General features: G+C 36.8%; 1 protein-coding gene across 5 annotated transcripts in view; it reads left to right on the top strand.

Moving 5' to 3' along the window:
* The window catches only part of USP9X (ubiquitin specific peptidase 9 X-linked), a 96,296-nt gene that overhangs the window by 43,749 nt on the left and 27,451 nt on the right, over positions 1-25,096 (top strand). For 4 of the 5 annotated variants that reach the window (XR_011679680.1, XM_071430290.1, XM_071430288.1 and 1 more), the window contains exons 14-25: positions 4,259-4,392; positions 8,658-8,745; positions 10,295-10,637; positions 12,029-12,124; positions 13,696-13,907; positions 15,464-15,704; positions 15,913-16,062; positions 16,166-16,286; positions 16,751-16,881; positions 17,140-17,418; positions 20,583-20,708; positions 22,705-22,830. Coding sequence is in view for 4 of the 5 variants with exons in the window: in XM_071430290.1 (XP_071286391.1) it covers positions 4,259-4,392; positions 8,658-8,745; positions 10,295-10,637; positions 12,029-12,124; positions 13,696-13,907; positions 15,464-15,704; positions 15,913-16,062; positions 16,166-16,286; positions 16,751-16,881; positions 17,140-17,418; positions 20,583-20,708; positions 22,705-22,830 (2,047 nt within the window). In the remaining variant the exon portion in view is untranslated. The remainder of the gene's footprint in view (positions 1-4,258; positions 4,393-8,657; positions 8,746-10,294; positions 10,638-12,028; positions 12,125-13,695; positions 13,908-15,463; positions 15,705-15,912; positions 16,063-16,165; positions 16,287-16,750; positions 16,882-17,139; positions 17,419-20,582; positions 20,709-22,704; positions 22,831-25,096) is intronic. The other variant, XM_071430291.1, reaches the window with a different exon arrangement.

The following is a 25,096-nucleotide window of genomic DNA, read 5'->3' as shown; positions in this document are numbered from 1 at the left end:
GTTGCTGTTACAGTCAGCTCACAAGAAGGATCAAATCAGGGAAAGTTGAGGAAAATAAGCTGCAGTTTGCACAACACTATCTTCTTACTGATAGCATTTTCAGGAGCTGTGATAATGTTGCATTCCTGGCTTCTGGAGTTTTCTTCATTCATTTGGTATGCAGCATACTTCTCAAATTTTCAGTATATTTTAATTCCTTGCAGATTTTCATTAATGATTGTTTGAAGTTTATCCCAAGAAGTCACAAAGTTACCTGTCAATTAGCAGAAAAGTCTGTTTTCTGTGTTGTGGAATCCTTAACCTTTTTCATGCTGTAAGATCCAGGCAAACCAAGCTACCTGGTGATTCAAGTTGATGCTTTTAGCACAGTGCCTTAACAAAGATACTTTGCTTTAAGTAATTAATTACTGAAGCACTTCAAGCATTCAAGACATTGATTTAGGTTTCTGCTCCAAAGTAATCTTGGGAGGAACTGAACTTCTTTTGATTGTGGAAATGTAAGTTTCCTGTATGGTCTGTGTACAGTTAAATGGTTTGAATGTCTCCCCTCTTTTTTTTTTCAATCTGACCATATTTTCCTCAGATTTCAGGGCAATCTGCATTGCACTATGTAATAGCACCTTATTTTTATGCTGAATTTGAAAACAAATATGACAGGAAAGTGAACTTGTAATTGAAAGTTTTAATCAAGGAACTTAAAAACCCTTTGTTAGCAAGATACTGTTGAGGGAGTTTAGTCAGGTGGTATTACTGCCCAGGTGACTGGGAAGTGTGCTGAGTGAAAACATAGTTTTGAAATAATCAGTGACTTTCCAATCCTCTGAATTTTCTCATAACTCTTAATATTGGTACAGTTTGGAAACTGAAATGCATGCATACAATACCTCTTCCTATCAGCTTCCCTTACTTGACTTAAAACTTTAACATCATTCTAGAATTTGGAGTGAAAATAAGTCCAAACAGGTATTTGTGACAACTGCCTCAAAAACATGTCACAGAGCACATATTCTTTATGCTACTCTTTTGAGGTGGGTCAGCTGACTGGCACTGGCAATGGAAAGTTCAGTCCAGATCAGGAAGTGCTGCTGATTCTTGGCAAAAATCTGTATAAATTATCTTATGCCATTGGCACTGTAGAAATTCTTTTGAGGGGGAGGTTTTAATTGTTGCTAGTTATTCATGCAGTTGAACAAAGTGATGAATTGGTTATACAATTGCTGTGGCAAAATTTAGCTCCCTGATCACAAAGAAATGCTACATGTGTCAGGAAGTTCAGTTTAACCAGAATTGCAACAGAAAATAATATTTATGTAAGTACAAGGACTCTTATGGGTGCAAAGATGCTTATTAATACTTAGGAATAGTCACCTTTATTACTCATAATATTGACCTTTAGTTTACAGATAATCCTCATAATTCTCTCTGTGTTGGGTGGTAGAACCTCCAGTAGACCACTATCAAATGCTTAAGTTTGACCTGTATCTACCTGAGCAGTAGAAGACAGTCTGTTAAATTACTTGCCCAGGAGAATTAACTGAACACTGAGAGTTCAGTGGTTTCATTGTGCTTTAGGGCACCAATGATGCTTCAAGTCACTTTCTAGCCTACATAAAGGAATTTGTGGGGATTGGTTGCTGCAATTTGGATTTTTCATCTGAATAATCTGCACTCTTTTAGTGGTACATAGCATTTGTTCAGTTGGCACAACTGTCATCTTCAAAAGCTGAGTTACATATGTAGTATTATATTGGGTGAGTTATATGTGCAGATAAGTAATTCTTTTTAATCCATTTAAATTAAGTTGTTTGGAATTTTGCCTTTGCCAGTTAGCCAGTATTTTTTTAACAAATAAGCATTCTAGCAATGTTCTTTTTCATAATCCAAAATACTTTGTAATCCCTTTCAAAATGTTATTTTTTCTTTTTATGCATTGGCTTTTGGTATCCATTTAGTATAACACAATGAAAATATGAGTTTTACTGTTGACTTCAATTTTTCAAACTCCTCAGTTATTGCACATTAATGAGTGTCTAGTTACCAATGTGTCATAATATTAAAGGTTAAATGATTGTGTCCCAGGGACAATGTCATATTAGTCTAACCTTAGATGCATAAGGAAAATTTTAATTGCATGTAGACTTTGTCTTAATACTAGAAAACATTCTGGAAGCTCTTGTTAAATCAGCTTTTTTTCCTGTGCATAAAGACAATCATTTTGCCTTTGAGTCCATCCTAGCAATGGATCAAAATAATATTGGAAGTGTTGTTCATGATCACTGTTAAAACTCACAGCTCATAACTCTAGTTATTTCAGTTATTCAGCTTTTCAAAGTCATTGCTAACCAAGATGGATCCGTTTGCAAATGTACTTTTTGTGCATGTGGCTGAGAAAGGAGAGAAATAAAAAACACCTCACACAGAACATTGTGGTCTTCTGCTGATAAAGCTTTGGTTTTGCTGTTTCATGTGAGATTGACACAAATGCATAATATTATGAATATAATTATACACTTTAATATCTTTGATTCCACAAAACACCCCATCTTGGTTCTGTTTGTTCCTTTAGTTGTTTGATCATATGTATTTCCCAAATAATCAGTGTTCTTATTTTCTGTTAACCTTTGTGAATGCTGTTCTCTGTCTAGAGGTAAAACTTGGGTAACCACTAAAATAGAAATCCAGTCTTTTGCTGGATTTGCTGCTGCTTTATTCTCAGTAAGGAGGTTGGTGGAGATGGAATGAAACATAATTAGAAAGTTTCTTAAAGTGAAAACAGAGAATGTTTTGAATCTATGAAGTCCTGTATGGTTTTTTTTTCCATGCTTCCATCCATTTTGTTTTCAGTCTGAGAAATGTCTGGGTATTTGAGTGTTTTTCAAACTATTTTAGAAAATTCTGCATGTTATGAAATTTAATCTTCTGAAAACCACGGTGCTTAGCAGCCCAAAGTCTGTTGGTTGCAGATAAAATTACTGGCAGGGTGTTGGTGGCTTCTGTCTTGTAAACCCAGATGGACATTGATCTTTGGCCAGTGAATCAATTTATCTGTGCAGTTACATCTGCAGTGAAATGTGGTTATCAGCTGCAAAGATCACTGTCAGCTGATGCTGGAACTGGGATTCCTTGCCTTCCCCCCTGTTCTCTGAAGGTGTGGAAGTACTGTGGAGTGCTGTAGGCCATGCAGTATGGACACCTCCTTTCCCAGGAAGGATGGGAATTCCTACCTGTAATCCACTCAGCTAATTCTGAGATCTACTCCTTTAAGTGTTGAAAGAAAGGAGAGCAGTTGGAAATCAGATCTTTGTTTCTTTAGGGCAGGCTATGGGATCAGCTGAGTGGCTGTGAGAAATGCTGCTCTTCCCCCTGACACCCACTTATTTTCTTTTTTTCTCTCTTTACCATGGAAGAGCAGTTCTGGTTTATGCAGTCAAGATCAGTGCTCTGATCTACAGCTGCAGCAGTTGAGACACTTGGAGAGTGTTCTGCAGAGGTGATGAATCCTCAGGCTCTAGAATTTGATAGTGTTCATGGCATGTGGGTCTTGGACACAAGCTCTGTAGTTTGCTTCTGTCATCTGAATATTTCTAGTGTTGTTTAAGAGAAGCATTTTTGGTCAGGTCTTGATAATGCACTTAAATAACAATCTAATTATTTATTTGGGATATTTCCTTTCTTGAATCTTTTAGGGGCTTTTAGGTTATATGCTCTGTGTAACAGGTTTTTTTGCTTGTACCAACATTTTCCCACATAGTTATTGTTAGGAAAAAATCAATACTATTTTTAGGGGTTTTTTAAGTATTGAAATAATTGGTTTGGTTATTGGCTAATGTACTTTGACTATGGTAATGAGTTTTACTTAGTGTTTTAATGTTAAATATAGAAAAGTATATCAGATGGCTCTGGGAGAAACCAGGGTTATGCATATTGTAGTTACATGTAGTTGAAGGTCTGCTGTGCATTTTGGGCAGGTCTTGCTGCAGATATTCTCCCTCCACTGAGCTGCTCCCATTGCTTTGATGTTTTCCATACATTTTGTAACCATAAAGTCCTCATAAATTACCTTCTTTAGTAACTCCTAAGAACTGTTGATATGTCAGAAGATAGAAAAATATTGTCAGAAACTTAATCTGTGTTCTGTTTGAGATATTGTAGGAAAATTTGGATCTTGCATCAAAGATGTGTCTCTTAAATTGATTTCTGAACTATTTGGTGCAAAACTTCTTTCTCTTCCTCTAAGACACTTGTGTTTTAATTTCAGTCAAACTCAGCGAAGTCCCCACGTGTTTTACCGACATGACTTGATCAATCAACTTCAGCACAATCACGCCCTCGTTACACTGGTTGCAGAAAACCTCTCTGCCTATATGGAAAGCATGAGGCAGTATGCTAAAGGTGAGTTTTAACATCAAAAGCATAGGAAAACTCCAGCTGAAAATGGAGTTAAAAGTAAATTCCCATAATAAAATAACTATTAAGTTTATTTGTTTAATTTTCAAGCATCTGTAGGGTTAATAGCCTTTGTGGTGACTGGGTAAGAAAAGCTTAAAATACTAATTTTTTTCTTTTTTATCATTGAAAATGGGTGTTTAACAGCAGAATATGAGAAAGTGGCAGCCATTGTTTATGTGTGGATTGATAAAAATCATCTTGCCTGCCCTACTTAAGTTAGTTTTTTGGTGGAAGGTTCTAGTAGTAAACTTGTAGTTTTGAATTTTGAAGGCTCCTTTGACAAGTTTTTTAATCACCTCACTTTGCAGCCAGTACTTGGAATTTGTCAGGGAGAAGGACTTCAAACCACAGGGATACCATTTATTTTTCCCTTGTAACACTGTCTGTTCAGGCTCTCTTACTGTGTTTGTTATTAGCAGCACTTGGGCAGCACATTGTGTTAGTATTTTTGTATTTTAGGCTAAATCCAGCTCTTTGCTGATGAATTTACCCTCTTACTCTGGATTAACTTTTAGCTACTGAGGTAGAAGCATGGAAATGAAGAAGAATGGTGGGCCAGGAAACTTGGTACACTGAGCCACAGTTCTTGAAATATAAAATTATGCCAACAGAAGTAAAAGGGGAGATTTACACTCCTCCTTCCCTACCACTGGCTTTACTGACTGGAACCAAGGACTGTTCTACCCTGGCCTCATAACAGCCTGGCAGCCTTTCTGTTGCATCTCAGAAATAACACAGTATGTTCTGCAGGGATTCAATGTAGGTCATTCAGGGAGGACAGGGTATTTGCACATTGGAGAGCTTGTAGCTACCAGTGCACAGGAAAGTGGCCTTTTTGGAATTCATGTGTTTTGGAATATTAAAAAAAAAAAATTATATATATATATATATATATATACACATATATAAGTATGTATGTATGTGTATATACATATGTATTTCATATAAGAGATATCCAAAATACATACTTGTGGACTTGTGTAAATAATGGTGCTCTGTGAAGATGGGTCACTTCAGCAAGATGTAGGCCTGTGAGAATAACATTCAGTTAAATCTACAAACTGCAACTGTATTTCTCTATTCAGGAATACATGGAGGGGTTTATCCTAATTTAAATACCTTAACTAATAATGTTAAAATAATACTAAATTATTTGGTCTGTTTTCAGTATTAGTGTAGGAAGTATTTTTAATTTATCTTACTTTTTAATTCTCAAGCCAAAAGGTCATTGTTGAAAATATTATTTACATATCAAATTGTTGAGGGCAGAAGAATTAGGCTGATGACTTGCATGATTCTTTTCCTTTCCCAAAAACCCACATTGCCCTGCCCCTCCCCAGCTGTAGTGACTCAGTTAAGCAGTGATACAAACATCTTCAATGCAATAGGAATTACAAGTGTGTAAAGGGTTTAAATTTAATCTAATTACAAAGCAATTAAAATGCTCTTTCTTGAGATGAAGCTGCTGCAGAACTTCTCATTTGTATCAGAGTACAAAACCAGAAGAATAATAGTGTGGGATTTTTTATTAGGTACTTTATTACATTATTAAGGGCAACCAGGAGATCTTCCTCATGTTCCAGATACTGTGCTCAGACTGTAATCCACAGCTCCTGTGCAAAAACTCTTTTAATTTTCAGTTTTATATACTAAATAGAGCAGAACATAGAATACTGTGATATTTGTCTTCCATGCCTTCATGGAGGGGGAGAAAATACGCCAGGGGGCTATATAAATGAAAGGGAATAAATGAAAGGGGAAGAAAGAAGATTATGCATGTGAAATCAGAAAGAACTGGAAGCTGTAGAATTAAACTTGGCTGAAGAAGGCAAATGAGACAGAAGGGGGAAATTCAAGGCAAAGATACAAACAGCACAGGTCAAACAAATGCCATAGAAGTAAAAAATCCAGTTGTTGACAGATATTCTTGGCACTTAACACTGCAATTATTAGGTAATTTGGATATTTTAAAATTAATTTTGAATTTGCCATATGTTTGTTTTCCTTGAAGTCTTCCCTAGCTGTGTTTGGTGATGGAAAACAGTGTTTCTAGTCTTCTGTTATTCACTAATGCATAGTGTTTTCTGGCATACTCCCCTTTAGTATGTTTGCCCTTTTGGGATTAAAGGGAAGCCTAATCTATATTTCTGAATTTTTTTCCATGCTCTGTGGTTTTCCCTTCTCTTGAACTCATCCTTTCCTTCAGCTCTGCAAAGTCTTCCATGAGATGAGACAACTGCTCGTGGATTTTGTAGTCCTGAAGGAGGTCACAGTTTCATCTTTTCAAAGATTTATCAAAGATCTTTTGAAAATTTCAATTCTCCTTTATCTCTCTTTTTCTGCAGTAATAAAAAATCCAAAGTGTTAATGAAATGTTTTTGTAGAAACTGTGCCATATGATCTTCTGTGTGTGTTTATCACTAATTATTCTTAAATTTTCAACCAGTTGTTTTCTGCTCCAGTGTGTAAGAGGAATTTTTAAGGAGATTACACTTTGACTTGCTGTGGGATGTGCAGAGTAGAAAATAAATCTGGGAGATGTATAAAGAATGTGATACAGAAAATATTTAGGGAAGTAGAATTTTTTTGTAGTTCAGAGTTTTTCAGAATTCTGAAGTCCATCCACACTTCCTGTCTGCAGCTGGCTGGATTTGAGTTCTCCTGTCATTGCCACTATTGATGTTGTGTCTGGGAATTAAACTTTAGTCAGGAGGAAAAAGCCCAGGTGGTTCCCACAGTGAAAATAAACAAACACCACCACCTCCCCCTCAACTAATCAAAATCAAACAAAAAACCCACCCTCAACACCCAACACTTCAAGTAATCTATTTTAATTTCTCTTATCTACCCTGATTTTTTTTCTGCTGGAGACACAGCATATTTTACTAATTCTTAAATCATTTTATTTACATACTTTTATATTATTTCTTCAGATTTTTTCCCCACATTCTCCTTTTGCTAGTTGCTCATTTAAGAGCATTTCATGGAAGTCATGATTTAATTTTTAAGAGTTTCTGATGAACATAATGTCTTCAGTTTTGCAGACATTAGTTAACTACTGGTCTTCTGTTTCCCCTGTCACTCGGTATTTAAGGTAGTGTACCTTTTATACTTGGATATAGAGAGGAATATTTATGACAGTTATTTTTCTCTTTATTTTGAAGCACTGATGTGCTTATTTTTGCCCCTGCCTGATGTAATAGGAGATAGTGATTTTCAGCTCTGAAGATAAATTTTAGTGTTAGTCTTAATGTTGTCATGAGAGGGTCTATCCTGGCTGGGTCACCTTAGTTAAAGGCAATCTGTACATCATTGCAAATAAAAAATAAAGCATTAATTAGTTTATAATGGAGTTGTCATAATGAATGTGTCATGATGAAGTACTGCTAGTACAGATGAAGGTAATGTAAGTGCAGATCTAGATTGTATCTCTTTAATTTAAAAAAATCTAAACAGTCAACCACCAAACAAAACCACACCAAAACCATGTTCCTGTGAGCAAAATTGCTGTTTGTTAAGAGAATATTATGATGAACTTTGACAAAATGCAGCTAAAATTTTTACTTCATGCTTTACTTTCGAAAGATGACTTCTGTTTCAAACTTGTCAGTATTACAAGCATTTGGGGTTTATGTTTGGAAACTTGCAGTAAATAAAGTTGTCTTACTTTCTTCCTCTGAGTGATGTTGTGTGCATAGCTATGTATAAAGGTGGTAAAGAAATGGAGTCATGATTTCCTCTGGAGCAGAAACAGCCTAAAAAACAGAAAAATGAAATTTTAGAAAAGATGCTGTGTAACAAAACTAAAGCATCCTCAGAAAAAAAAGCACTGGATCATTGAGTTATATGCTTGGTAAACTTCTATTTTCAACTGACTTTTGACTTCAAGCTGACTACTTGAAAATAGAGAACATTTATTTGAATAAGTACAGTGCAAGTTGTTAATTGTTCTGTAGCACTTTCATTATTCTGAACAGTGAGCACATAATTGTTGATTTGGTTATAGACCTCAGGAGTCCTTGCCTGTGTTTAGAATAGGAAGAAGCATTAACTGGTGGCTGACTGCTGAAAACTCTTTTCATACGCCTCACTGAAAATGTACTGGGCTTGGATTATATTCAGAGTAACAAGTCTTCAAACACACCCTCTCTTCTGGAGCCAGCATCACTTTTCTGAGTGTGTTGTCTAATAAAATGTTTTATTTGCAGAGCATGGTGAGTATGATCCTCAGACTGTGAGACCAGGAAGCCGCTACAGTCACGTGCAGGAGGTACAGGAGCGACTGAACTTCTTACGGTGAGCTTTACCTTGAACATTTCTTTAACTTCTTTAAGAATATTTTCAATGCTTTTTGAAGAAAAACACTTTGCATTTCTCTCTATTCTATAGCTTTAATTTGTTTTGTTAACTTCTTTCAAAACTCAGATGCAAAAATACATCGAATGTTTTTGGTTTGGTTTGGATTTTTTCCTGGAGGGCTTTAATGCTGCTGTTGGAATATTCAAATAAAGTTTATTAGACTATTTGGAATCCAAGGCTCTTATTCTGCACTAAGATTTGTATTTTTTCCTGTCTGTGTGCAGAACCTTACTGGTATAAATAAAGTTTGTGGTGGATACAGTTACATTCCTATTGGGGTAACTTAGGTTAAAATATAAAGTATTCCAAGTAGGGATGTGGCCCTGTGTATCACACCAGAATTAAATCCATGATCATAAACTGACACATACTTTCCTCAGTCAGTGATGATGTGTTGGCAGCAACTGAGGCCCAGAAAGAAAGCACAATAAAAAAATTATTTGGATGATTTTGGCCAGCTCCTGTTGGAGTAAAATAAGAAAACAAAAGATCTCAGCTCATCACAGAGCAGCAGAATGCTGATGCTTTTTAGACTGAGTTTCTCTCAGCTTTTTCCTACTTGGTTTTAACCTTGTTTTAAATGAGTAAAAATACTTGAACTGTTATGTTTGAATTATTTTTTCCTTGTTTTATAAAGGAGGTTTTCTTTTATGTTTTAAAATTTTATTGAGAATTTTCATTAACTAAACTGAAGTGTTAACTGTTTAATGAAATTATACAATAGCACATGGATAGCACACTTAATGTATCACTCCTGCATGTTCCAAACTGTAACTTCCTTAGATTTAAGTTCACTATTTGTTAATGTACAGAAATTTATGAAGTTCCATGGATGTCAAATGTAGAATTTGTATGTGGTAATTTTTGAAAAGCAGTGCCATAACTCAGTCCCTGATTTCTTCTACATTAAAAAAAATTTAATATTAAAAGTTAATCTAAAGAACTTTGATTATCATTTGTTCCTCCTGAAGCATCCTTAGTGTTAGCTCTCAGATTTAAAGTTCTTAATAATTGTTTCATAATAACTGAACACAAATTAAAAACTTGCTTAAATAAAAGGGAAAATTTCCAGTTCATTGATTTCTGCTTCTGGCTCTGCTCCATGCTATTGTTACCTTTTTTGCAGTTTTGCTAAATCAAGTCTTAGAACATAGTGAATCACTGAATTAATTTTGTCTCATATGTTGTGACCTGACTTTTAAACTAAATAGTGTACATTAGGAAGTGTGCATTTCTTTGTATATAAAATGTAAACAATGCTTGGTTTTTTTGTGTATTTGGATTTGATTGGTCTTGATTCATTCAAACTTACTAAGATGTCATGGGGCTGATTATGAGTGGACTGATGATGTAAATGAAGTTCTCATACTTGTGATATATACATGTATAATGTGCATATCCAACTTTGTGCCTGTACTTTTTACTGAATTGTAACTCTGGATGTGTATTAGACAGTGCTGTTAATTGTCTCTTTGTTTTGCTCAAGATTTTTATTGAAGGATGGTCAGCTGTGGCTCTGTGCCCCTCAGGCGAAGCAAATATGGAAGTGTTTAGCAGAAAATGCGGTTTATCTTTGTGATCGCGAAGCCTGTTTTAAATGGTATTCCAAACTAATGGGGGATGAACCAGACTTAGACCCTGACATTAATAAGGACTTCTTTGAAAATAATGTGCTTCAGCTGGATCCTTCCCTATTAACAGAAAATGGAATGAAATGTTTTGAACGTTTCTTCAAAGCTGTGAACTGTCGAGAAGGAAAGCTTGTAGCAAAGAGACGAGCCTATATGATGGATGACCTGGAATTAATAGGATTAGACTACCTTTGGAGGGTGAGTTAATTGAAGGAAGCATCTGAAAGGTTAACTGCTAAGACTTTCTCAGTCTCTTTAGGCTTTTAGGAATGTGTAATTTATTAGTAATGGACTGAAATTACAAAAATCTGCTTTTTCCAACTTAATACATGGCTTTTGACTCTACTGTCTTCCCAGCAAGTATGCAAGTTGGTAACTTTGCAGACTGATGTTAAATGGAAAGTTATTTGAAACATAAGTATATTTATGTATGCACATGAAATTAAAAATTTCCCAATACCATTGGAGAAGAAAAGATCCTTCCAGATGAATTATCTGTAGATTTCTCTTTTTTTCACATGCACATTATAGTTAAGCTTTGTTTCTTGCACTTCATAAGCTATTCCATGGCATTCCTTCTAGTGTGGTAACTGGAGTGATTCTAGATCAGACCAAGTGATCGCTGGTCTGATTGTTTCTCTTATAATCACAACATTTTGGCTAAACATGGTGGTTTTCTAGGATCTATAGATTCCATATAACCACCTATTCTCTATGTATAGAATCTTCCTGAAACTTGCCAAATCTTTTGGTGAAAACCATCAGTATTTAAACTGTAACCTAATTTTTTCAGAGTATTTCTTGTTCTCAAGAGCTGCATTAGAGCCCACAGCGGTGCACTGTGACATAATTATCATGGCTGTGTTTGTAAAATGTGTACAGCAGCAGTCTTCAGTAATTTTGGTTGTGGCTTCTTGAAGGGTGGGGTATTTTAATCCAGGTGGTAATAGTTAAAACCAAAGTAGATCCCAATTTTTATACAAATAAGTTCACATCATGTTTGTGAACAGAGACCCCACAGAATGTTAGCATGTTTTGGTTTTGGGAATCAACTTACTCTAATCAGCAAAACTCAGGAGGCTTGAGCTGCATACCCTGCAGGGGTTGTCTATAAAACCTGCTGTCAGACCTGGTGACTAGTAATTAAAATCTAGATTATCAGGTTAGAAGCAGAATTCATTTGCTTGTCCCCTTTCCACCCATTCAGAGCCATTTAAATACTTGAAAATTCTGTCTTGTGATGGAGATTGTTGAAGCATCTGAAGATTTCTTATTCTCTGAAACAAGAGAAAATTTGGAATGTTATGTGAACATGAACATATAAACACTGCTTTTACTCTATATACAACATAATCCTTTTTTGCCAACTCTGAACTTCAAAACTAATTAATTATTATTTTTTCCTCATATTACCATCTTGAGTGTAAGTTTTATTGGTTGTATTTTCTAATTAAGCATTTTAGTCCCTTTCACCTCATAAGATAATTAGACATACTGTTGTGTTGAGATTCTTATGTGGTAGTTTCTGTTTGCATTTTTACACCAGCAAGTTTTAAGAGATGTAAATGCTTTTTTTCCAATTGTGTTAGGTTGTGATTCAGGGAAATGATGACATTGCAAACCGAGCAATAGACCTTCTTAAAGAGATCTATACTAATCTTGGCCCAAGGTTACAAGTTAATCAGGTAAGAAAAAGCAACAAGAAGACTGAAAGAATAAAAATGAAAATAGTCTTTAAATGATAGTCTTAAACATCAGTTTGGTGATATTTTTGTAGTTGAAAGATTTGAAAACAGGAAATAGTTTCTGTGTTTTGGCGGGTGAGTCCTACCATCAAATTCTGGGCAGATGCAGAACTAAAGTTTTTTCTCATATTTGCAGACTGAACTCTCATTCATTTTTCCCACTAAGTTCATCTGCTGTATTTGCTCTTATTCCTAAGAAAACAGTTAATGTCATAAGAGGAAAGCCTTTTGTTGCACTGCAAATTGTGGCACTTACTCATACGAGTATGTTCAGGGGCTGGGTCTGTTGGGTGTTGTCACAAGCTAATGTAATCTCTTTTTTCTGGCATGCCCCTTACAAAGGGTCATTGAATTTCCATGTAATGGTCAAGCTGAGGTCTAGCAAATCAGATATTATCTCCCTACATTAATATCTGCCAGGAGATGATTCAGTGGACAGAGAAGAGATGCTGGGTTTCTGTAAGGGAAAGGGATTTCATCCACAGGGTCCTTGACAGGCTTGAGTAGTGGACCCTTGAGAACCTTGTGAAGTTCAACAAAGTCAAGTGCAAGGTTCTGCAGCTGGGTTGGGGCAATCCCAGGCACAAATACAGGCTGTTGGATAAACAGACCAAGAGCAGCCCTGCAGAGAAAGACTTGGGGGTGTTGCTTGATAAGAAGCCCTAACATGCACTGGCAGCCCAGAAAGCCACCAGTGTTCTGGGCTCCATCACCAGCAGCATGGGCAGCAGGTCCAGGCAGGGGGTTCTGCCCTTCTTGTCTGCCCTGGTGAGATCCCACCTGCAGTGCTGCATCCAGCTCTGGAGCCCCTAACATGGGAAGGACATGGATCTGCTGGTGAGAGTCAAGAAGAGGCCATAAAAACAATTCTGTAATTATGTGAGTGCACAAATTTAGTGGAGGAATATTGTCCTTTGGACAATCTCCAGTTGATAACTTGCCAGGTATATTTCTAAAAACTAATATTCTACTTGTCTTCAAAACACTTTCAGCTCTAATCTTCAGAGCTGCCAGTCTACCAGGTCCAGCACAGCTGCTCTAGGTGGTGAATTCACAGCCATTCAAGCTGTATGTTCGTGCAGTGGCAGATGGCTGGAGGCTTCTGTCTTGCTGTAGTGTAGGTCTGGGCTTACTAAGCATGCATTGATGTGTCCATCTGCACATGCTTAGCTCTGACACTTCCAGAAGTGCTGGATTTATATGCACACAAGAATTCTTTAACATAGTCTGAGAAAAGGAGAAAGTGAAAGTCCAACTCAGCGTTCTCTGTCCAGATTTTCACTTTTTCTATTTACATACAGTATGGTTACAGCTGCTGCTGATGTGAGATTATTGAAGTGCACACTAAATTAGAGCTATCTGTTGATGGGAGTTGCTGGAATAAAACAGGTTTATTGAGTAACTTACCTGTTTTGGTTTGGGGATTTTTTTTTCTCTATCATTTGGTCATCCTTCTGAAAAGATGGATTCTAATATGTCTTGTAATTACTCCAATTTCTTAATGTAATTAGGTAGTGATTCATGAAGACTTCATTCAGTCCTGTTTTGATCGTCTGAAAGCCTCCTATGATACATTATGTGTGTTGGATGGAGATAAAGACAGCATCAACTGTGCAAGACAAGAAGCAATAAGGATGGTGAGAGTGTTGACTGTTTTAAGGGAGTATATAAATGAATGTGACAGTGATTACCACGAAGAGAGAACTATTCTACCTATGTCAAGGTATGTGTGAAAAAGCAGTATCATGATTTTGATTTCTGTTAAATTTCAGTACTATTATCCTTGGCATTTTTACATTTTAAATAGTTTCTATTTGGGAAATGGTTTCATAGTGTTTCAGAATTCCCTTTTCTTTGCTAATATATGAAACTCTATTTAATTTTTTTTTTTTTTGCAAGATCAGGCAAATACAAGTGAATATGAAAGGGGCAGCGGGCCTAAAAATAAACTTGCTGGTTTCTTCTGTAACAAGCACAACGTACCTTGAGGCTCAATTGTTTTGGATATAATTCTTTATTTCAGATAATTACTTAAAAGCAGTACTGTTCTTTACATTAGCATTAGCATTGGCAAAACTTTTTTGTTTCTCATAGTCTTATTATACAAAAACATGTTGTAAATGTATATATTCACCTTCCAGAATTGTTTGTAGAGATCTCAATCTTACTTTGCAAGATTAAATTTTTAATTATCTCTAAGTGAAATATTCTGTAAGCTCCTCACAAGGAGGGGAAGAAGATAACCAGTACTTTGAAGTATATTTATTTTCTGTACACCTTCACTCTTCTTATACTTGTCCTTGAGTGAAAACTTAGCTTAAATCCTTGGTGTCTCTATGGATTTATGATGCAGCGAACATGTTTTTAAACATGGTGGAGGTTTTTCATCCACTTACTTTAAATGACCTTTTTGTCAAAAAAATTGAAGCAATTGCTATTTCTTCATGGTGTGTCAGTAATTTGCAGTGTTGCTACAGCTTTTTTACTGCATGTATTGATTGATTGATTGATGAGTCCTAACAAAGTTTTCTTTTTGATTGTGAGTACATCTTTTTTTTATGGGCTGCTGATTTGATTAGACTAATCTTTCACAGGCCTTGTTAGCAAGGAGCTTTATGAGGAGTTTTTGCCTTTTGTTACATGGGATTAGTTTGTTGGGCTTATCTGGGCACATCTTTCCTAATGAGCTCTCTGCCATTGTGGGGAGTGTGATCACTGCTAATGTGAAACCATTTCTTCCTTTTTTTGACCACTTCAAACTTTCTTTAAAAGATTTTGATTTTAAAAACTGAAATTCTAGCATAAAACTTACAACAGCTTTTGACAGAAGGCAGTAAGGCTGATTTTGACAGAAGGTATTAAGGCATTGGCAACCTGATGGATTTTTCTGATCTTGGTGTATTTAAAGCTTGAGTTGCTTTGCTGAAAGAGCAAAACATCATTGCCAGTCTGATTAAGCTTTCTTTGCACATTTTGATCAGGAAGTTTACAAGACAGAGAAGAGATCTAAAACTTAATAAGAGACTTCTAAAGTTTCTCTCAGTGTTCCTAACCTGACTGTAAATTTGACCATATGATTAATGCATTTGTACTGAGTGTGGGTTCTTAAAAGATTCTGTGTATGTTGTTGCCATAGCTGCTGGGGCTTTCACTGAATCTTAGACTGGAAAATACCACGTAAAGATTTGATGTTGAAATACCTGCTGCAAAAAATGCAGGAAGGAAAAGAATTTATTTCATGAGGGCAAAAATAACTTTTGCTTTTCTGTTTATTTTCAGAGCTTTCCGTGGTAAACATATCACACTTGTGGTTCGTTTTCCAAACCAAGGCCGGCAGGTGGAAGATTTGGATATTTGGTCTCACACAAACGACACGATTGGCCAAGTGCGGCGCTGCATCCTCAATCGCATTAAAGCCAACAGTGCACACACAAAAGTAGAGCTGTTCATTGGGGGTGAGCTGGTAGATCCTGCAGATGACAGAAAATTAATTGGGCAGCTGAATCTCAAGGATAAAACGGTTAGTGTTGCAGGCTGGGTATTTACATCAATTCAGATGTCCCTTCCCTTTTGTAAATGCTTGAAAAATATCGTGTATGGCATCATTTATTTTTGTTGAGTAATTCCATTCTTCTTCTTACATTATGCCATTAACATTTTATCAGATGCTTATTTGTTAAAGAATCTTAATTTTTGGAGAGTATTTAAACTATGATTGTGTTTTTCAGCTAATTACAGCTAAGCTTACACAGATAAATTCTAATATGCCGTCAAGTCCAGATAGTTCTTCTGACTCTTCAACTGGTTCTCCGGGCAACCACGGCAATCACTACAGTGATGGTCCAAATCCAGAAGTTGAAAGCTGTTTGCCTGGAGTGGTAAGCATTTTCTGAAATTAACAGTTCAAACATGTTTTTTCTTACACTTTGTCTTTGGCTAACAATTTTTATTTATATATTTTTTTAATTTGCTTATTTTAAGATCATGTCACTGCATCCTCGATACATCTCTTTTCTTTGGCAAGTGGCAGACTTGGGCAGTAGTCTAAATATGCCACCTCTTAGAGATGGAGCTCGTGTTCTTATGAAACTCATGCCACCAGGTAAAACTTAACTTTATCCTTTTTTTAAATCTTGGAATATGCTGTATAATAATTTCTCATCTGATACATAAAAGTGAAGATAGGGGAGTATTTTCTACTTTTTGGTAATTTATTGGGACTGTAATTCATTACTGTTATCCTAATTAGGACTGTAAAAGATTTCCCAAGTAGTTATTTCTTATCTGCTATATGAAGTTGCATAGTTTGCAGTTGGTACTGGGGTTAATTCCAACAGTGCAGTCAAAATGGGGAGCATTGTATTTTAAGGTGGTTTTGTAGCACTGTTTTAATAGGATCACTTTTGACTGTAATAGTCATTGGAGAACAGTCTGTAGTCTGATTTTGTCAGTTTTGCAACTGTTCTGAGACACTTAAAATTTTTCAGATTTATAATTGTAAATAGTACTGGCTTGTTGTGGAGTACTTTTGCTGCAAAATGCTTATAAGTTGTGTTTTTATTGCAGATAACACTACGGTCGAGAAGCTAAGAGCAATTTGTTTAGATCATGCAAAGCTTGGGGAAAGCAGCCTTAGTCCATCCCTTGATTCTCTGTTCTTTGGTCCTTCTGCCTCACAAGTGCTGTACCTAACAGAGGTTAGTGATGCTTTGCCTGTTCTTTAAAAATTGTCAATTCTCTCTGTGGCAGTCCTGTCTGTAACATTATGGAAGCCTAACACCAAATTCTGGTTTGAAATTAACAATTGAAAATACTGAACAATTTACTGGCATAAACGTGTATGGCCAGTGCTGTCAAAGCATTGCTTATGTAGTATTGCTACAAATTCTTATGTTCAATCATCTGTATCCAAGCTGGTGCATTTCCATTAGTTAACTCTGTATTTTCTTCTACAGGTAGTTTATGCCTTGTTAATGCCTGCCAGTGCACCTCTGGGAGAAGATGCCAGTGACTTCCAGTACAACTTCCTGAAAAGTGGTGGTTTGCCTCTTGTGCTGAGCATGCTGACCAGAAATAACTTCCTGCCAAATGCAGATATGGAAACTCGAAGGGGTGCCTACCTTAATGCTCTAAAAATAGCCAAATTATTGCTAACAGCAATTGGATATGGCCATGTCCGAGCTGTGGCAGAAGCTTGTCAGCCAGTTGTGGAAGGCACGAGTACAATTTCACCGGTAATATAAACCTTCCTTGCTGCAAATAGCAATGTGCTCTGTGGTTTATCATGTGTGCAGCAGCATCTCCTTACTCTTCACTGACAATCTGTTCTTTGAGTGCATTGCACATCGAGGACTCACGGTTCTTTCAGATAACGTTTTGCAATTCTAAGAAAGAGATCAACTTACTAAACAAATCCTGTTTCTTGGTGACTGTAAAAAGTTAGGTGTGAGATGCACTTGCTCTGTATATGATTTTCAATGGTTTGCATGATTGTCAGTATAGTCAACTTCTCATTTTTAACTCTATTCATCCTTCTGGACAAAATGTCCAGCACACAGCAGGATTTAACACATCATGTGATGTGTGAACAGCTGGCTCACAGGTTGGGCACAAAGGGTTGTAGGGAATAGTGACAGAGTGGTGACCTGTCACAGGTGGGGCTCTGCAGGGCTCCATCCTCAGCCCTGTGCTCTTCAACATCTTCATAAATGACCCAGATGCAGGACTGGAAGGGATACTGAGCAAGTTTGCAGATAATACAAAACTGAGAGGAGCTGTTGATGCCCTGGAGGGCAGGGAGGCCTTGCAGAGGTCTCAACAAATGAGAGGACTGGGCAATCACCAACCATACAGAGTTCAACAAGGGCTGATGCCAGATTCTGCACCTGGGGTGGGGCAACCTTGGGTGTATGGACACACTGAGGAATGAGATGCTGGAAAACAGTGACACAGAAAGGGACCTGGGTGTCCTGCTTGATGGCCAGTTCAATGAGCCAGCAGTGCCCTGGCAGCCAGGAGGGACATCTGTGTCCTGAGGGACATCAGGCACAGCATCACCAGCTGGGCAAGGGAGGGGATTGTCCTGCTCTGCTCTGGGCTGCAGCAGCCTCACCTCGAGCGCTGGGGGCAGTTTTGGGCACCATGATATAAGAAAGGTGCAAAACTCTTGGAGAGCATTCCAAAGGAGGGCCACAGGCATGGTGTGGAGGGCCTTGAGGGGAAGCTGTGTGAGGAGCAGCTGAGGGCACCTGGTCTGTTCAGCCTGGAGGAGACTGAGGGGAGACCTCACTGCAGTTACAGCTTCCTCATGAGGGGCAGAGATAGGGCAGGCACTGATCTCTGCTCTGTGCTCACAGGACCCAAGGGAATGGCCTGAAGTTGTGTCAGGGGAGGTTTAGGTTGGATATGAGGGAAAGGTTCTTCCCCCAGAATGTGATTGAGCACTGGAACAGACTCCCCATGGCAGTGGTCACAGCACCAAACCTGGCAGAGCTTGAGAAGTGTTTGGACAATGCTCTCAGGCACATGGTGTGACTCTGGGGATGGTGCTGTGCAGGGCCAGGAGTCGGACTTGGTGATCCTTGTGGGGCCCTTCCAAATCGGCGTGTTCCGTGATAAATGGGAATTCCCCATTTGTGAGGTTCCATCTTAAATAGTTTCTTGATCTATAACCTGTCCTCAAGAATACACAGAGAGCCCCACTTCAGAGCACTTAATTCCAAAATACTGACTGAGATCCATCTCTGAATTGGAGAAGTACATTCCCCTTAAATCTCAAACATAAGTACCTGTTCTGGTTAGCTGCATCTGTTAGAAGATACATAATTAATTATTTTTCAAGTAAATCAAAACTCTTATGATTACAAAGAAGTGAAGATCCCTTTTTATGTCTCATGTTAGAGTATAATGGGAATATATTAATGCAGACATGTTTGCCACCCTGTCTTTCGTCTATTTAAAATGAGTACATTTTACTGCCCTGTTTTCTTACAACAGTTATTTAAAGGGCAGTTTGGAACACACATTGCATCACTTGAGTCTTGAAGTATTGTTTGAAACAGACTTAGGCTGACTTCTTAGGAGGTAGTAACATTTGTCTACAGTTGCTGACTTTCAGTATTTGGAGTTGCAAACATCTGATTTAATAATAACAGATTTGTTGGAAAAAACACTGTTATTCTTGCTGTCACCATCATCCTCTTTGAGGGACTTTTGGTATTTTTTATTCCCTTGGGAGGCAGGTGGGATTTGTTAAAATTTTTAATTGTCTTACCTTAAGCATAAGTACCAAAGCATAATTTCTGTCTTGGCTTTCCATCACTATTTAGGAGAAGTAGGCAACCAAGGTTATGTATCTATAGTTTTCAGTTATTGGTCTGTTGCTGTCACTAGTACCTTTAAAATAGCTTCTTCCTTGTTTTCATAGAAGGTTGAATTAATAATGTTAAATACAGTGTTCTGGTACACAGAACTGATTTACCCCATACATACTGCTGTTGATCACTTCCAATAGCATCCAATAGCTGATTGACTATGGAAGCTCTGTTAGTCTTCAGTGGAGGCTTTGTAACTTTGCTCTCTGAATCAAGTGTCTTAGTGAAGCTGACAAAGCAAGGGATGTGACCAACCCCAGACCTTCCCAGCAGCCTCACAGTGTGTCTTTTGAGCAGCATTTGAGATGGGCTTTTTGAATGAACTGGTACAGGAAAATGAAGAAACTCTTCTGTTTTAATTTGTAACCACAGCACACCGTCTTTTGTTTGTCTGTGAGAAGGAAAGAACCATTTCAGGTTTTGTCAAAACTATGGAGCTCTGGCAGACTAAGGAGAGAGGGATCTATGCTCAAACCAATACAAAAAAAAAAGATAAAAACTTGTCTTGCTGTTTCTATTTTGAAAATATTATAAAAAACCAGGAGGGATCATTTAGAACAGAATTCTTCAAGAGTAACTTAAATGTTTAAAATGTACTTCAGTATAATAAAAACTGCAGCCATACTCTGTCTGAACACTCTTATCTAATCCAGAGGGAGCCCCCATGTTTGACCAAACCCTTTCTTTCCCACATCTACTGAAAGGGAAGGAGGCATTGTAACAGAAAACAATTCTGTCAGCTTGAAGTAATCTGATCAATAAACAAGCCCCCAAACCTATTAAGTTTTGAGCAATGCCTTTCAACTACTTGTACTCTGTGATCGTCCACTGCAGCATAGTGTCTTCAGGTGTGATGGTATCTGTTTGAAAATGAGGAGATTTATTTATGTTGGCCTTTGCACTAAGTTTTCCTTCCAAGATCTTATCTACTTCTATCAAACCTTTCCAAGTAACTTTAGATCTTCATATCTTTTTGCTTTTTTTTTTCCCATGTAAAAGTAAGTATGAGAAATACTTTCTTCCAGATAAACCAGGCTACGCATGACCAGGCAGTGGTGCTACAAAATGCCCTACAAAACATTCCTAATCCAACTTCAGAATGCATGCTGAGAAATGTAGCAATACGTCTTGCACAGCAAATATCTGATGAGGTTGGTGAATTCCTTTCTGTATCACCTTTTTCCTTATAGCATCTTTTCTATTTTCTTAATCCTTAAATTTGTTGCTTTGTAAGACACAGATTTTCCTTTTAAAATGTTTTAGGTAATGATCAGATGAAAGAGAAAAATCTCAAATCATTGCCAGTGTATCTTTATATATTGAAGATGCTTTTATGACACAAATGAAAACCTCAGTAAGGCTAAACAATGGGCTTTGCAAACATAGTTGTCTTATGTGTATGATGTGGCCAAAGCCCATTTGGATCTGGAATCAGGAGTCTTGTTAGAGAATGTGTCAGTGAATTCAGCTGAGTTCAGCAGGAGCTAAAACTGCTTTACCTTCCTCTTCCACCTGCATCTGGATCCCTTGGTTTCCAGGGTGGGAGCCATAAATACTGTGTTTCTGTACTGTACAGCATGTCTGCAAAACCATCTCCAAAACATTTCTGAGATATCTAGATAGAAGATATTATTGTATTCTCATCTTGGTGTTGACAAGTTCACTATCCCTTGAGAACAAAGGGCAGTGTCTAAAGAAAGCACAACATGCTGTAAGACTGAGCCATCTGCCTTCCATCAGTGGTGGTTTTGCATCCATAGGTGTAAAATCAGCCAATTCAACTCTGATTTAATCAAATTTCTTCTATAGAGGAAGTATCTTTTGAGCTGAGATGTGAGGAAAGGTTTTTTAATTCTGCCTTTGTCTTTCCTAGAGGCCTGCTAATAAATAAGTAATTTTTCTTTCACCAAACACATCAAGCAAACTAAATCTGCATGTGTTTAACAGTATTGCTGTGGAAGATTTGTCTGTAATTTTCTGAAATTATGAATACTGCTGTAGATCTAAATTTCATGGGTATTGTAGTTTGCCTTCGAAAGGTTTTTTTGCCTTTTCATGTTTTGATGGTCATAGACTCTTTACAATGGATCCACAATTAAAAAAAAATCTGACATAGTTTCCATAGGCCAGAGAGAAGGCTTTAGCATAGAGAGGAATATTTCACCTTTTTTTTAAAAGTTGATGCTTAAAGACTTTGAAACTACAATGAGATTAAAAAAACCCTTTTGTTTTTCTTGTGTCACTGTTGCTGTAAGATTTCTTTACTTGTGACAAATATAAAATACCTTTTATTTTTCTTGGAAATATTGTTAATGTCCATATCAGTTCAAGAAGGCACACTGTTCAGGTTTCCTGATGCAGATACCTACTTAGCTCAGCTTCTTAAGAGTCCCCTTTTTATTGTCTGAGCATTAGAAAAATGAAACTTGAAATCCATCTGTCTGCCTTCTGCTTTTAGAGATCACCTATTCTTTGGGCAATTCTGTTTTGAGTACAGACTGCAGATAAGTTTAGTAGTTTTTTTGAAAGTTGATGTGAACCCCAAATAATAGCAGTTGGAGTATGTTTTGTCATGTGTGTATATCAGTAGAAACTAGTGGATGTTAACTCAGACCATGCACAAAGTACTGAAGAGTGACTCTGCATTCATTCCGTACATGAGCTGTGTCCTTATTCATGTTCAACCCTCTGTGTCTTGAACATGGAGCAATTCCTTTATATAATGATCACATGCTTGATAACATCAGTGTTCAGCTAGCATAGCATGGGGAGAAACCCTAAAATAAGTTCAACTTTTTATATTGCTTAAGAGGCTGGCTGCCTTCCAGATGAATGTTTGGTGTTTTCTTGGGGTTTTTTTCCTAAATAAAGAAGGTTTTAGCATTGAAATTGGTAGTTTCTAGAACTAAGTCTTAGAACCAGAGTTGCCTACATCCTACTTTAAAAAATTAAATTTTACATAAGTGAAGTATGAATACTCTTCAAGATACATCATCTGTTTTCTATTTAAGGAAAAAAAATCTTTGTTCTAAGATTTAAAATTTTAAATTTTCTGTGAAATTCATTTGTGGGGATTTAGAATCCATTGCAGTGTTATTTGCAGCTGTATTTTAATGTTGCTTTAGTTAATTTCTCTTTTTTTTTCAGGCTTCAAAATACATCCCTGACATCTGTGTTATCAGGGCAGTACAAAAAATTGTTTGGGCATCAGGTTGTGGATCAGTTCAGCTGGTTTTCAGCTCGAATGAGGAAATTAGTAAAATCTATGAAAAGGTAAGAATTCCTGAACAGATGCTTTTCTGTATTACTGTTTGTTTTTGTACAAAAGGGAATGGATACAAAGGGTTGACCTGGTCAGAGTCATGAGTGTGATGAGCTTTTAGGTGGATACACTGATGTGTTTCAGAATCTAGTATGTCATTGTCATAGCACAGCTTCATTTTCTGTTCCAAATTCCTTTCCTCAGTAACTGGTGAATTGTAACTTGAATCTGGTGTCAGTTGAAAAATGCACCAGTTCTGTAACATGTTTTCAGCCCAGTTAGATTCTGCATCTAAATTAGGAATAAGCATTTCCTGCAAGGCTAAGTTGTCTAGTCTTCAAACTTAAAAGGTCTATTCTGCAGAAGTGATTCAAAGCATATGTGCAGTCTAGAATGAGAAAGAAGAGCAAAGTGATGTGAGGAGCATTGGGAAAAAAGATTTAATTGCTGATTCTGTATGGCTTTTCTTCTTTAATTCATGGGTTCACATGTGGTTTACACAGCTGGTTTGGAGTTGGGAGTTCTGTATCAGTAGATTATCACACATCTTGTGTTAAAGTAATATTGCTTACAGTTACAGGAGATAACAATCTGCATTTGGACAGATTTTAAAAAAGCATTTCCTATTTTTATCTTGTAAAATTGGGTTTAGTACTCATCAATACTTGCCTGAGAGTGAAAGGAAAAGGAATATGTAGGGAGGCTTAATTCTTGATGTGTTTGCTGTTGTGTTTAAATGATCAATTGAAAGAAGAATATTTACTTCAGCAAAATGCAGCACCTCTCCATTGGCTTTCATAGGGTTATAATGGCATCTGCTTCTACTGCTGTGAGCATGACTTCTTAATGAAATAAACTGGGGCTTGGGGTTTTTTTAGGTAATACTTCCATACAAAACATGGTTTAGTTAATGTGACAGTCCAGGCATGTGAAGATAAACTCTTATATCTATACATGGGATGCTTTAAGAGCAGTAGAGCACTAGAGAAAACATACCTACAAGAAAAGAGACCTAAATTTGCTTTTTAAAAATTCTTCTGGGTAGAAATTGTACAGTTAAGTTCTGTAAAAATATTTTGAGGGAATGGAAATTTTAAAAGACATAAAATTCAAGCTGTATGTTATTGATCATCTTTCACATGATTTTCTGGGTTTTTTTTTTCTTTCTTTTTTTTTTTTTTATTCTTATTGATACATACATGGACACCTATAATAAATGGTGGCTGCATTTGGTTTCTACTATGCAAAAGGGAAATAAAAATTGAAGGGGAAACATTGGAAATTCAAAAGAGGAAGAAATTGTAGAAGTAATAAGGGGAAATAAAGTACCCTTTGTTAATATAACATTAAAAAAGAGGAAATTATCCTAGAAATAGAGGAATATCATGGAAAGAAAGACACAGTTAAGAGAACTGTATCTGGTTGTAGATTAGAGGAAGAAGTTTTTATGATGGCTTTATAAAGATGGAATATAACAATGTACAGACCCCCCAGCTCTGGGTGCCCGAGTGCAGGGAAGTATTTCACTGAGTTAAAACACACTTTGCCTTCCTTCTGGGTCCCTGCAGCTGTGCAGAAATAACTTTCCCTTCTAACCAGGGCTTCACTGCAGAACAGGTGCAGTTGTGGATTTGCTGAAGGCATTCTGGTTTTGCTTTCTGATCTCGTGTCAGGACTGCCACATCCTCCTGCTGCAGTGCAGTGACTGCCTTTGATTTTTTAGTTATTGTGCATAGACAAAATAGTGTTTGCTGCCAGAGTGAGGCATATTTTGGCCTGTTCACAATTAGTTCTCTCCTCTGCATTGTAATCCCTTCTTTCTGCCTAATTAATCTTGATACCTTTTCACATATAAAACAAATATTTAATGGCTGTAGTTGATGTGACTAACCTGCACTTATGATTTATAAATGATAAATTGAGACCTTCTCACATTCAGTTTCTTTGGAACTTCTTGAATGTAATTACTTCTAGATGGAGGAGAGGGTTTGCCATTATTCTCAAAGTATTTATTCTGAAAAAATGTACCAAAATCAACTCAATTAATTCAAGTGTTTAGTCTAAGAAGTAACCTATGCACCAATTAGAGGTAATATTATTTTCTGTGTCAAAAATCATGACAGCAGCTATGTTTAAAACTTGAACTTCAACTCTTCCATCTTTCTGAAAAATAGCAAAGTGATTAATAAATTCTAGCAATATTAAAAAGCTTTTGGTCAAATAAGTTGTGAGTGTCAAAGCCTTGTAAAACTGAATTGATGAATTAATTATACAGCA

This window comes from Agelaius tricolor, unplaced genomic scaffold, assembly GCF_023055355.1.
Source record: "Agelaius tricolor isolate 1412-34295 unplaced genomic scaffold, bAgeTri1.0.p SCAF_7, whole genome shotgun sequence".
Taxonomy (NCBI): domain Eukaryota; kingdom Metazoa; phylum Chordata; class Aves; order Passeriformes; family Icteridae; genus Agelaius; species Agelaius tricolor.
The sequence above is the reverse complement of the archived record's forward strand: the minus strand, read 5'-3'. Positions and strand labels throughout refer to the sequence as shown.